Below are 12,044 nucleotides of genomic sequence, written 5' to 3'. Positions count from 1 at the left end.
GTAAAGAAGGCATGATTGAAGGTGCCTGCCTTTTGAAAAAAGGCTCCGTGGAGACACTGAGATCTCTGACTCTGAAGGAGATGTGTCTACGCCTTTTACTTCTAAAGCTTTTAAAGGGCCAATGATGATTTTATATAATAAGATGTCATGCATTTTAAATAAATATGCAACAGGACCTCAGGTTTATCGTACTAGGTTACCTTAAGCACCTGAAAGAAGTACATGAATGCCACAGTGATTCAGCTCCGTGGGAATAATACCTTCAGAGGCACGTAAGGTTGATTTAACGCTTTATTTACCACTTCTATGCAGTCACTATTTTACAACCGAGAAAACTTATCCACGGTAACGCATGTCATTACTATTAAGCCTTGATTGGTTTTGGTCTCAGAATAGAAGATAAAAGGGGTTCACCAGTCCTAGAAAGAAATTATAGTTTACTAGCCACAGGAAAAAATGCATTTTAGAAAATCAGAAGCATAGTGAGATGGCAATAGTGGGAAATCCTACCAAATCCAGTGTTGAGCTGGCTCCTCCTGCACAGCAGACGCTGGTCGTTTCTGGCTTAGTTTTTCAGGTTGGTGTTTCTCGTCTCCAGTTGCTGATGATCATCTTGCATTTGCGCCACTGCATAGTGGCCCGAAGCTAGGTGAGCGTGGCTGGAGCAGGCTGCACAGTTGAGCAGACACCCTCCTAGTACAAGAGAAAGTCCAGCAAACCAGCCCAGAAAGAGGGCCTCCCCAAACTCCCACCTGGGGACGATGTCTGGGATGGTCTCATCCCAGAACTCCTGTACCGTCGTGTGGGCAACCCAAGAGACAGGAACCAGGGCTGAGATTCCCGAGCTCCAGGACAGAATTCCTCCCAGGATTAGCAGTCGCCTCTTGAGATCTCTCTGACTCTCTCCAATTCTCAAACAGTCCAGGCCAAACCCGGACACCAGCAGGCCCAGAAATCCCAGCCCATTTGACAGAAACATTAAGATCCTGGAGATCCTGAGTTCAGCAGGCAAAGCCAGGAAGGAGTCAAAGGCCTTACACTGCATCCCCGCTTCCTCTTGGACGACACAGGTTTGCCAGAGTCCCATGGTCCAGTTTTCCATTTCATTTAAGTCCAGGTTGAGGTTCTTCCAGTGTGGCAGGTAGTTTGTGAGACAGGATAAAACCCATCCCAGCAAAGATAATGAAACTCCAGCTAGTTGAGCCGCAGTTCTAAATACTAAAGCCATTATAATATCCCGAGAGCTTTGGCCAAACTAACACCTGCCCTTCGGTTGCTGTGAAAAGAAGTGTGACACTCGCGTTATAACTTATGAAACTCAGAAATATTTCTTCATTGTGTATATAGGAGGATTCTTGCCAGAGTTGCTATTGTTTGATTCCATGTTGAATGGGTTTAGAAAAGGATAGGGAAATAATGTCGCAAACCAGTAATGCCAAGGTGTGGCCGAGATCATGTTTGTGTCCCGTGGGCTGGATTTTTCAGAAAGCAGTTTGTCACTGAAATGTAATTAGGTGATAATAATCCTTTCACGGTTAAGGTAAAAGTGGCTTTCGTGTTATTCCCAACCTTTCTAAGGGTCAAAGAATGAAGAAGTCTAAATACGAAATGTTTAACTGATGGTTTTGCTTCAGCTCCTCCTGCTTTGTATCTCACTAATTGCACCTGTCAGATTTTCATCTCTTTATAGTTCTCACATTTTAAATGTGCATGTTATGGTAAGACTGTTATTTTTTAAAAAAATAAGTTCAAGGAAAGTCTTTCTTAACCAAATAAATCAATCTTACCAGAAACCTCTCTACACCTGAACTCAGGCCCGTGTTTTAGAAATTCCTCAGGCTACATGTACCGCATGGCATATGAAGCAACCCTGAACTACATAGCTAGCTTATTTATCTGCATGCCTTTCTGTCTCGTTCATGCTTGTGTGCATAAACACTTTTTTTTCCTTATATATGCTTTCTTTGCGGAAGAAAAAATTAAGCAGTAGGATTGTAGGGTAGAGTCAGCATTTCTGTTTATTCCCCACTGAAGTACATATCCCCATGTTAGTAAGTTTTCATTCAGATGACCTGAGAATTTCTGGATATCAAGAAAAAATATCTTTGGAATTGTTTTTCTTTTTTTAATATGAAAGTTTTGAGGGAAAGGATGAGGGAAGAGATTAGTCAGTATTTTGAATCTGAGAGTATCAGAAGGTTCTGAAAACCTTTCAGCCTCATAAAATCTTGTCGCACTGAGTGCCTGGTAATATCCTAAACACAAACCGCTCCTGTTTGAAGAAGAAAAAGGTCACTGTTGTGGAAATAACACTTTGGGGTTGCTTAGCATGTGGTCTTGCTCATGTAGAACACTGAGTTTTCAGACTGTTCGCTTTTTTTTTCTTTAGGAAACAAACTAATGATCATTTCTATCTAACAATAACAACAAAAAACGGAAAAGGCTTTCTAATATGAAATTTACACATTAAAGCTTGAAACTGACTATATTGGACAGCCACCACATTTTGATTTCAATAACCAGATCAATTAAGCTCATCTCACTTCTACCTATGTAATGCTTACCATAATCATTTTCTTTCAGACATAAGATTTTCCTTCATTATTCTCCAGATTTTAGGGGGAAGTGGGCCTACCTATTGTAGAAAAAATGGTTACTGAATGAGAAAACGTGAGCATCACAGATTTAGCTATAAAACAAAGATGTCTTTGTCATCACAGTTGATATAGGATACATCTCCTGCCTTGTCGAAGTCTTACACTTGAGGATCTGCAGTTCCATCTTCCAGGTAAGGACACTGAGTTTGCATTTGCACCACTGCATAGTGGCCCGAAGCTAGGGGAGCGTGGCTGGAGCAGGCTGCACAGTTGAGCAGACACCCTCCTAGTACAAGAGAAAGTCCAGCAAACCAGCCCAGAAAGAGGGCCTCCCCAAACTCCCACCTGGGGACGATGTCTGGGATGGTCTCATCCCAGAACTCCTGTACCGTCGTGTGGGCAACCCAAGAGACAGGAACCAGGGCTGAGATTCCCGAGCTCCAGGACAGAATTCCTCCCAGGATTAGCAGTCGCCTCTTGAGATCTCTCTGACTCTCTTCAATTCTCAAACAGTCCAGGCCAAACCCGGACACCAGCAGGCCCAGAAATCCCAGCCCATTTGACAGAAACATTAAGATCCTGGAGATCCTGAGTTCAGCAGGCAAAGCCAGGAAGGAGTCAAAGGCCTTACACTGCATCCCCGCTTCCTCTTGGACGACACAGGTTTGCCAGAGTCCCATGGTCCAGTTTTCCATTTCATTTAAGTCCAGGTTGAGGTTCTTCCAGTGTGGCAGGTAAGTTGTAATAATGGATAAAACCCATCCCAGAAAAGATAATAAAAGTCCAACAAATTGCATCGCTATCCTAAAGATTAAAGCCATTGCCACAAGTCTTAGGACTTTACTGCCCCGATAGGAGCTGCTGTCTTTTGCAGTGGACAGTAATGTGACAATCTTGGTTCTATGCTGCCTGGAATATAAGCTGTGGTCGTTAACTCTTTGGGCACTCTGAAATGCGTTTTTGTTCTTCTTGAATATAATGTTTCATGTAAAGGACGAAGGACTCTGTTAAAACTATGAGTTAGGCTTTCTGATAAGGACTTGATCTGTTACCTTCCAATTTGCTTGGTAAAATTATATCCCCAATGCTTGATGGTTATAAGTCTAAGGATGAACAAAGAGGGCTCTATGACCCCTCACCCTAAAATACAACAGAAATCTTTGTGCTTCAATATGGATTAATTAGATTTTAAGTGGTGATAAAAGACCAGCTCTTTCTACAACAGGACTTCATTGTAAGAGCTGAATCTGAGATTTCAGGGATGCAAAACAAGGCCTTGTAAAGAAAGGTAGACTGTTTCCCATAATCTCTATTCTTCTCAGACTTCCTTAACCTACACAAGAGCCTGGCCCATGTCCTGGAGTGTTGCAGGAGCTCAGTAGGACTTGGCAGGAAGGTTCCTCAAGAGTCCTTTGAAAGGTAGAGGCTGGCTTATGGGGCTGATTAAAATGAAAAGGACCGAGGCTGATGCCAGGGGCTACTGAATGAGGAAGGGAATGTCCCGGGAAGTTCCAGCATTCACTCTGGTTTTCTCTATCCTTGTTAAGGACGTGGGGGTACAGCATGATGTCTCAGCGTCCACGGAGGTGTTTTTTGTCCACAGCTGAAGCTGTCCCCATTGTCATTTCAGCAGCCTACACAGAGCAACACCAGCTTCAAAACTCCTGCCAGCTCCCAGACAAAAGTCTCTGGTACAAACACAATAGTCACAATGGGGCTGAGCTTTGAGGCTTCATCTTGTTTATTTTTTTGGTTGAGGCCACTCCTTGAGAGCATACTTCTGCCGAGGGTGACCCCTCAGAGAACACAGGGCTGGCCTCACAGGCCAGGACAAGAGGTCACCTGCCCCAGATTCCCAGGGCTGCACCGTCTCCTCACTGCGTCTCCTCTCCCCTGGGCATCCTGCACCGGCTCCGAGGAGATAAAATCAGATGGGCCCACAGGACGGAAAGGTCTCTAAAGGTGGAGCCACTGCCCTGGGAGGTTCTAACCTGGAGAAATGGAACCACTGCCCCTCACGTTGCAACAGTTAAGTGGAGTCCGGGATCAGAGATAATCTTATGGTGTCTCCCGGAGATCGGAGAGACAGAGCCTGGATCCCGATGTATCCAAATTACTTTGGATAAGATTGCCTAAGATTTGGATTTGGAGTGGTACTGTCTTCCTTAATTTTTACAAGTTTTCAGAATGCCTGAGGATATACTGGTGCCCTCACCATCCTGAAATAAGTCATTCCAGGGTGCACAAATATCCAGAGGGCCAGAGACCTGTGTGGGGCCTCATCACCAGTGGGCGGGATGTGGCAAGCTAGAGCTCTCTTCCAGGAGGCACTCAGGGCGGTGGAAGGCCTGGAGAGCAGGCATGCAAGATCACAGGGAGATGATCCTTAATATGACATTGAAACAGTTTTTGAAAACCTAATGGAGTAGGCTGCTCTGTGACATGGTGAGCTCTCCCTGCTCCAGGCATCTAAGCCACAGGTTCTCACCTGCCAGGGTTATCACAGAGGGGATTTCTGCTGTGGTGGGACTTGGGCCTACATCACCTCTTAGCACTCCCCCAACTCATTTATTCCTTCAGCATTAAAAAAAATATGTTGTGAGCCCCTCCTGCCAAGCAGGCACTGAGTGCTGAACAGTATGGATTCGACCCCTCCCCTTTGGGCTCACCTTTGCTCAATGGGCCATCAGGAAACAAGAGGGCTGAAAGAAGTCAGAAGAGCTGGGGTGTGAGTGTTGCAGACAGACGCGCAGATGCAGCAGCCCTGAGGCAGACACCTGGGCAGGAGTGGAAAGCCTGAACACAGTCTGGATGCGGTGCTGGGAGGCTCCCACTGGTTCCCACCCCCACGTTTCAGTTCCTGAATCAGCTGCTGAGACAGGTTGCTCACAGAGCGGGGGTGCAGTGAAATTTGGACAGCAGACATAATTGTCACCACGTTGTGCAGGGTGTGGGGGCTCCATTGTGTCTGTCTCAGGACTGTCCATCTACAGTATGGGGGTAGACACACGTATCTCAGAAACAGAACTGGCGAAGTCAGCAGACTGATGGAAGCTTAGAGTGACCACCATCCCAGTTTGCCCAGGACTGTCAGGATTTTAGTCCTCAAAGTCACCCATCCTGAAGAACGCCTCAGTCCAGGGCAAGGGTTGATAAACATCCCGTAATAAGCCATCCCAAAACTTAGGCACTAAAACAGCAATAATTTCTCATTTCTATGTGTGTGTGTGTGTGTGTGTTTTGTTTCTTGAGACGGAGTCTTGCTCTGTCACCCAGGCTGGAGCACAGTGGTGTGATCTCGGCTCACTGCAGACTCCGCCTCCCTGGTTCAAGCAATTCTCCTGCCTCAGCCTCCCGAGTGGCTGGGATTACAGGCATGCACCATCGCACCCAGCTAATTTTTGTAATTTTAGTAGAGACAGGGTTTCACCCTGTTGGCCAGGCTGGTCTCGAACTCCTGACCTCAGGTGACCCACTCACCTCAGCCTTCTAAAGTGCTGGAATTACAGGCACGAGCCACTGCACCCAGCTGGCCATTTCTATGTATTTTGCTCATGAATGTGCAGCTTGGGACTCAGCAGAGACCACCTGTCTCTGCCCTGGGTGGCATCAGCCCAACTGGGGGCTGGAAGGTCCCATTCCAAGGTGGGTTGCCCACAGGGTGGGCTACCAGCAGGGAGCTCAGCCTCTATTGTCATGTAGGGTACAAAAGCCACACAGACAAGACCACCTCAAGCCAAACTGTAGCCAGACTGCTGCTGTTAGCAGCCCCACCTCATCTGCTGGCTGTGGGAGCTGTGGACCCTGGCCTTGCAAGAGAAGGTTGAGGAAGGGCCAAGGTAGAGGCCCGAGATGTCCAGCAAAGGCTTTGGATTCTGAAGTCAGTGGAGAAGCCAAATCTTTCATTGTCAAAATTACCCTTTAAAAATTCCCTTAAGCACTGGAGTTCAATGCACATCTCTCCCCAAGCCCGGCTGGCTGGGGCCTTCTCTGACAATGGGCAAGTTTACTCTGGGTCCACAGGTTGAGCACAAAATGAAGAAGTAGGCTTGGTTTGGGGTCTTGCAGGAAGAGTATCTGCTGAATCTGAAGGCAGCAGACTCCAGCGAGGAGGGCACTGGGAGCACCTGGGACATCACAGGCTTTCCCGCCTCCCTTCTGCAGCACCCAGCGATGCTGCCAGGAAGAGCCTCCCTTTCTCCTAGCAGGCACAGGCCTCCCCGGCCCTTTGATACATAGGTGAAGATGAGGGATTCCTCTTGCCAAACATGATTTTATCTGATTAAAATAATGTGTTTTTTTTTTTTTTTTGAGATGGTGTCTCGCTCTGTCACCGGGCTGAAGTGCAGTGGCGCAATCTCGGCTCAGTGCAACCTTCACCTCCCGATTCAAGTGATTCTCCTGCCTCAGCCTTCCTAGTAGCTGGGACTACAGGCATGCACCACCACGCCCGGCTAATTTTTGTTTTTGGATTTGTTTTTTTTTTTTTTTTTTTCAGTAGAGACGGGGTTTTACCATGTTGGCCAGGATGGTCTCGATCTCTTGACCTTGTGACCCGCCCAGCCTCCCAAAGTGCTGGGATTACAGGCGTGAGCCACCGTGCCTGGCCTTAAAAGAAAATTTATAGTTTATTTTTTCTTAATATTTCTTATCCTGCCAAATAGTGATTCACAGTACTAATTCTATTAAGCTCATTATTAAGGACAAGACATGCTGTTACCCTCACAACCCCACAACCCTCAAAGCACAATACCTTGTATCTACTATGTGTTCAACAAATATTTGTCTAATAAATGGATTAGAAGGATCCTTCTAAATGACAATGGAAGTAAATATAGAACGCCAACACTACAGATGCCATTCCCATTGCCAGTGGCTTTTCATCATGGTGACAAAGCCAGCTGTCCTGGAGTGTCTGAGCATGAGTAATGGACTTAAATAGAACTGAACTCACCACCCGCCTGGAGTGGGAGAGGAAGTATTGCTGAAGCCTCACACATTAGCGAGCAAGAGCGTCCCCTTCCAGAAGGGCATCAAGAGTGACATCTCTTATGTGCAGGAGAAAGACTAGACGGCTGAAGGCACCCCAGAATATTCACAGGGTGCTAGAAATGGATGCTTTTTTTCCTGGCTTTATTTTTATTTTCTGAATTTTCTACAAAGACTGTGCAGGACTCTCCTAAGAAAAAATGATATAAAAGGTAAAAAGATGATCTGCTGGACAAAATGAACTTTTTTTTGTCAGACTGTAATAATAGGTAACAATTCTCAAGAGCCTCTACCTATTGGGCACTGTTCTGAGACTTGAACAATCCTCACACTCACACAATGGGGGTACGTACTGAGTGCATCACTCTTACAGATGATAGGGCCAAGCACAGTGGGGCAGGTAACTTGCTCGAGTCATGGGGTCATTTACAGAGCCGTGGGGGCAGCACCTCAGTTCCTTTCCCAGTGATGGTTTGGCTGTGTCCCCACCCAGATCTCATCTTGAACTCTCAGGTGTGTGGGAGGGACCCACTGGGAGGTGATTGAATCATGGGGGCGGGTCTTTCCCATGCTGTTCCCATGACAGTGAATAAGACTCAAGAGACATAATGGTTCTTTAAGGGGGAGTTTCCCTGCACAAGCTCTCTCTCTCTTTGCCTGCTGCCATCCACGTAAGACGTGACTTGTTCCTCCTTGCCTTCTGCCGTGGTTTTGAGGCCTCCCCAGCCACGTGGAACTGTAAGTTCCTTAAGCCTCTTTCTTTCGTAGATTGCTCAGTCTCAGGTATGTCTTTATCAGCAGTGTGAAAATGCATTAATACACCCAGAGAACAGAGGAACCTGGGGCTGGACCTCCGAGTCTATACTGCACAGTGTTGTTCCAGGCAGAGCTTCTGCATTTAAACCACCTGAGGAGCTTATTCCAACTCAGCTTTTGGGTTCTCCCCTCCCCTGCCTGCAGTGTGCAGGTAAATGTTTCACAGCAACTGTCAGGTTAGTAGCTCTGGATCACAACCTTTGCCCATTTCCATTTGCCCATTTCCATGGTGTCAATACTCTCACCGTGGCCAATTCCAGGCTACCAATGTGGAATCACTGAGTATGCAGTGAGTTAGGAAGAGATAATACAGTCATATAACGGTGACTATTTATAGCAGCGGGGACACGTGCTGGGAAATGAGTCAGTGCGCAAGTTTTGTCATTGTGTGAACATCACAGAATGGACTTACACAAACCTAGATGCCGTAGCCTCCTACACACTGAGGCTGTATGGTACGGCCTGTTGATCCTAGGCTGCAAACCTATACAGTGGGTTACTACCCTGAGGACTGCAGGGAGTCAACACAGTGACAAGGATTTGTGGATCTAAAATAGAAAAGAGGCAGTGGAGGCCGGGCACAGTGGCTCACACCTGTAATCCCATCACTTTTCAAGGCCGAGGTAGGCAGATCATCTGAGGTCAGGATTTCAAGATCAGCCTGGCCAACACAGTGAGACCCTGTATCTGCTAAAAATACAAAAAATTAGCCAGGCATGGTGGCGTGTGCCTGTAATCTCAGCTACTCGGAAGGCTGAGGCAGGAGAACTGCTTGAACCTGGGAGGCGGAGGTTGCAGTGAAGGCCTCGTTACCTCAATGTTTCTGTCTTCTGAGGCCCTAACTGGTATTTTATGCCAAACTTTCAAGGTATTAATGTCTAAGAAATAATGGGAGACATCGGCTCTGGGTAGTGAAGGGAACATCCTTTTAAAAAAAAAAAAAAAGATGCAGAGGAAATGCAGTATTATAATCTTACTGTACACATATTTTCTTTCTGAGACAGTCTCACTCTGTCGCCCAGGCTGGAGTGCAGTGGCGCAATCTCGGCTCACAACAACTTCCGCCTCCCAGGTTCAAGTGATACTCCATGACAAGCACAGACACTGCACATCCGGGGCGGGGGTGTTCGGGGGAGCTGGGGGCAGGATCCCGCAGGTTAGCAAGCTCCTCCAGCAGGTCTCACACACACTGATGCTTTTGAGTTTGAGAACGGGGCTGTCTGGCCTTGTTGCCTGGAGCACAGGTCTGAGACCCCTCAGAATCCTCAGCCAAGCCCAGCCCCACAGCCGATGCTCAGCCTCTAGGCCGTGGAGGAGGCAGAAGGGCAGGCTGGTCTGGATTTTGCCAACCCCCCTCCTGTGGTGCCTACCTCTTGATTTTTACTGTTTTGCTCAAGTGACTTGTCTGAAATGTAGAGTGGTGCCTTATGCCTTTCTGTTCTAATCCTGCAAACACCACCCACTTGCCCTATAGACATTGAGGATGTGGGTGGTTAAAAATATATATTGCTTTTAGATTTATAGTACTTATCAGTTACTCGAATTGCTGCATTTGATTCATTACCAGCTGATCTATTAGTTGAGTGCCCATGAGGCTTTCATCAGAGGGTTTGGGGAAAGAAAAAAGAAAAAAAAATCCAAGTTCTTGCCCATTGGAGGAAAAAGAAAAAGCCAACCAGAGACTCTAAGGAAAAAAATACATTAACAAGTATAAACTAATACTTACCTGGAAACTGGGACTTTAAACTTGCAGGCAGTGGCTTCCTACATAGGAGGATCTTTAGGGAGCACCAGCAGAAACTCCCTCCCTTTGGCCTGACACTTTTTGCCCAGGACATTCAGGGGGTGGGAGGGGTACAGCCCAGCAAAGCATCACCAGGCTAGATCCAGAGGGGTACGTGCAGACCCCTCCAGGAGGCCTCACTGCTCTGCCCTCAACTCCCAGTCCAGAGGGCGGGTGAATGAAGGCATACAGGATGTGCTGCCTCCACGTGATTACTCAGCTGTGAGTGGCCCCAGAGGTGCCCTCCGCTCATTTCAGGTGATGGCATTTAAGAGAGGAAATGGGGGAACCCTAGTCAATATTAACTTGGTCTCTGCTTGTGTGGACACTGGCAAGGAGGAGTGTGTGTATTTCCAGCAGCAGGAAACCCGTCTTTTTCGTAGCTGGGTGGGTGGGTGGGCGTGGAGTGTTTCTGAAAGCCTCATTATCTCATGTTTCTGTCTTCCAAGGCCCTAACTGAGATATTATGCCAAACTTTCAAGGTACTAATATCTAAGAAATAATGAGAGACATCAGCTCTGGGTAGTGAAGGGATCATCCTGTTGTGCAACAGCCAAGGTACAGAGGGACAGAATCACGCTGTCTCTGTTTTGTGCTGCTATAACAGAACACTTGAGACTATGTAATTTATCAGAAATGTATTTGGCTTGATCCCTTTGTAGTTCATGAGCATGATGATTAGGTGTTCACGTGCCAGTGTGAGATGTGCCATGCTCGAATCTTGTTACAACGTCAGCACGTTAGCCATCTGATCTGAAAAAAAGAAAAAGAAATGTATTTGTCTCATAGTTCTGGGGGCTGGGAAGTCCGAGAGCATGGCGCTGGCATCTAGCGAGGGCCTCTGTGCTGCGTTATGCCGTGGCTTAAGGCAGAAGGGCAAGAGTGGATGAGAGTGAGAGGGCAAGAAGGACCCGCTTTTTTAACAATCCAGTCTCAAGATAACTCACTCCCAAGACAAAAGCACCAAGTGCTCCATGAATACAGCGCCCTTTTGACCTAATCACCTCTCATAAGGCCTCACCTCTAAACACTGTTGCACTGAGGATTATGTTTCCAACACAGGGACTTCAGGGGACACGTTGAAACCATAGCAAAATCTTAATAATAATAATAGCCGGTATGTATTAGCACTTACTGCTTGCCAGGGATTAGGTTAAGAGCTTTAGTGCTGTTGTGTTCTCACAAGAACCCTCTCATCCACACACCATTTTTATCTCCATTTAACAGATAAGGAATCTGAGGCTTAAGGAAGCCAATTAGTTTGCCAGAGAGTAGTTCAAAGCCAGTCTCACACTGAAGTCCAGGCCTTAATCTTTTATGTTGTAAAGAGTGATCTGAGGCCACTGTCATGGCTGCCTCCCCATTTGTTCCTGAAGCTTTATTTGCTAAAGTCGGCACTCACTTGGCAATCCCAACGTCAGGTTGGACCAGAGTCAGAACCCTGAATGCATTCTCCGGCAGTGGGGGCCGAAGCCGTGGGAAGCACTTGCTGGCTTCGTGGCTGTAAAATTAGAAACTGCCACAGCAGAGGGGCTTTAAGGGAAGATTAGGGGACTGTCCTAGCCAGGGACTGTCTCCACCCACTACGCAAATAGAAATGAAAAGACCTCTATCTTGGGATTAACTGGGTTCTTTTCTTTGTAAATCCTTTCTAAATATTAATCTAAGCTCCCAACCCTCGTAGCTAATGTTTCCTTTAAGTTTCCAGGTAACATATGGGAAAATCATTGCGAATCAGTGACAGCCTTGGCAGGTGCTCCTGAAGGGGGGGTGTCTGGAGACACGGCACCCTGGAGGCAGCCGACACCTCAGGCCTCACAGTGACTTCATTTTCTAGTGAGCTGAGGATCAGTGTCAAG

The 12,044-nt window shown here is 46.9% G+C and overlaps 2 protein-coding genes and 1 non-coding gene across 3 annotated transcripts; 1 reads left to right on the top strand and 2 right to left on the bottom strand.

Moving 5' to 3' along the window:
* Nucleotides 1-278: 278 nt before the first annotated feature.
* On the bottom strand, nt 279-1,286 carry LOC100390461 (claudin-22). Its single transcript, XM_002745187.6, has 2 exons — nt 511-1,286; nt 279-419 (listed from the first exon to the last, which is right to left on the bottom strand). Exon 1 carries the CDS (start codon nt 1,226-1,228, stop codon nt 566-568), a length of 663 nt encoding a protein of 220 aa, XP_002745233.4. The 5' UTR covers nt 1,229-1,286; the 3' UTR covers nt 279-419; nt 511-565.
* A 1,366-nt stretch (nt 1,287-2,652) lies between these two features.
* Nucleotides 2,653-3,465, bottom strand: CLDN24 (claudin 24). The gene has a single exon (XM_035292572.3). The coding sequence runs from the start codon at nt 3,416-3,418 to the stop codon at nt 2,756-2,758; it is 663 nt and encodes a 220-aa protein (XP_035148463.1). The 5' UTR covers nt 3,419-3,465; the 3' UTR covers nt 2,653-2,755.
* Nucleotides 3,466-10,835: 7,370 nt separating this feature from the next.
* Nucleotides 10,836-10,939, top strand: LOC118152626 (small nucleolar RNA U13). The gene has a single exon (XR_004741362.3). It is a non-coding gene; the product is annotated as a small nucleolar RNA U13 (small nucleolar RNA).
* Nucleotides 10,940-12,044: the final 1,105 nt, after the last annotated feature.

The sequence above is a fragment of the Callithrix jacchus genome, chromosome 3 (assembly GCF_049354715.1).
Source record: "Callithrix jacchus isolate 240 chromosome 3, calJac240_pri, whole genome shotgun sequence".
NCBI classification, from domain to species: Eukaryota; Metazoa; Chordata; class Mammalia; order Primates; family Cebidae; genus Callithrix; species Callithrix jacchus.
The sequence above is the reverse complement of the archived record's forward strand: the minus strand, read 5'-3'. Positions and strand labels throughout refer to the sequence as shown.

What these genes read in the sequence shown, in the direction of transcription:
- LOC100390461 (XM_002745187.6), bottom strand. Translation starts at nt 1,228, where the DNA reads ATGGCTTTAGTATTTAGAACTGCGGCTCAACTAGCTGGAGTTTCATTA.
- CLDN24 (XM_035292572.3), bottom strand. Translation starts at nt 3,418, where the DNA reads ATGGCTTTAATCTTTAGGATAGCGATGCAATTTGTTGGACTTTTATTA.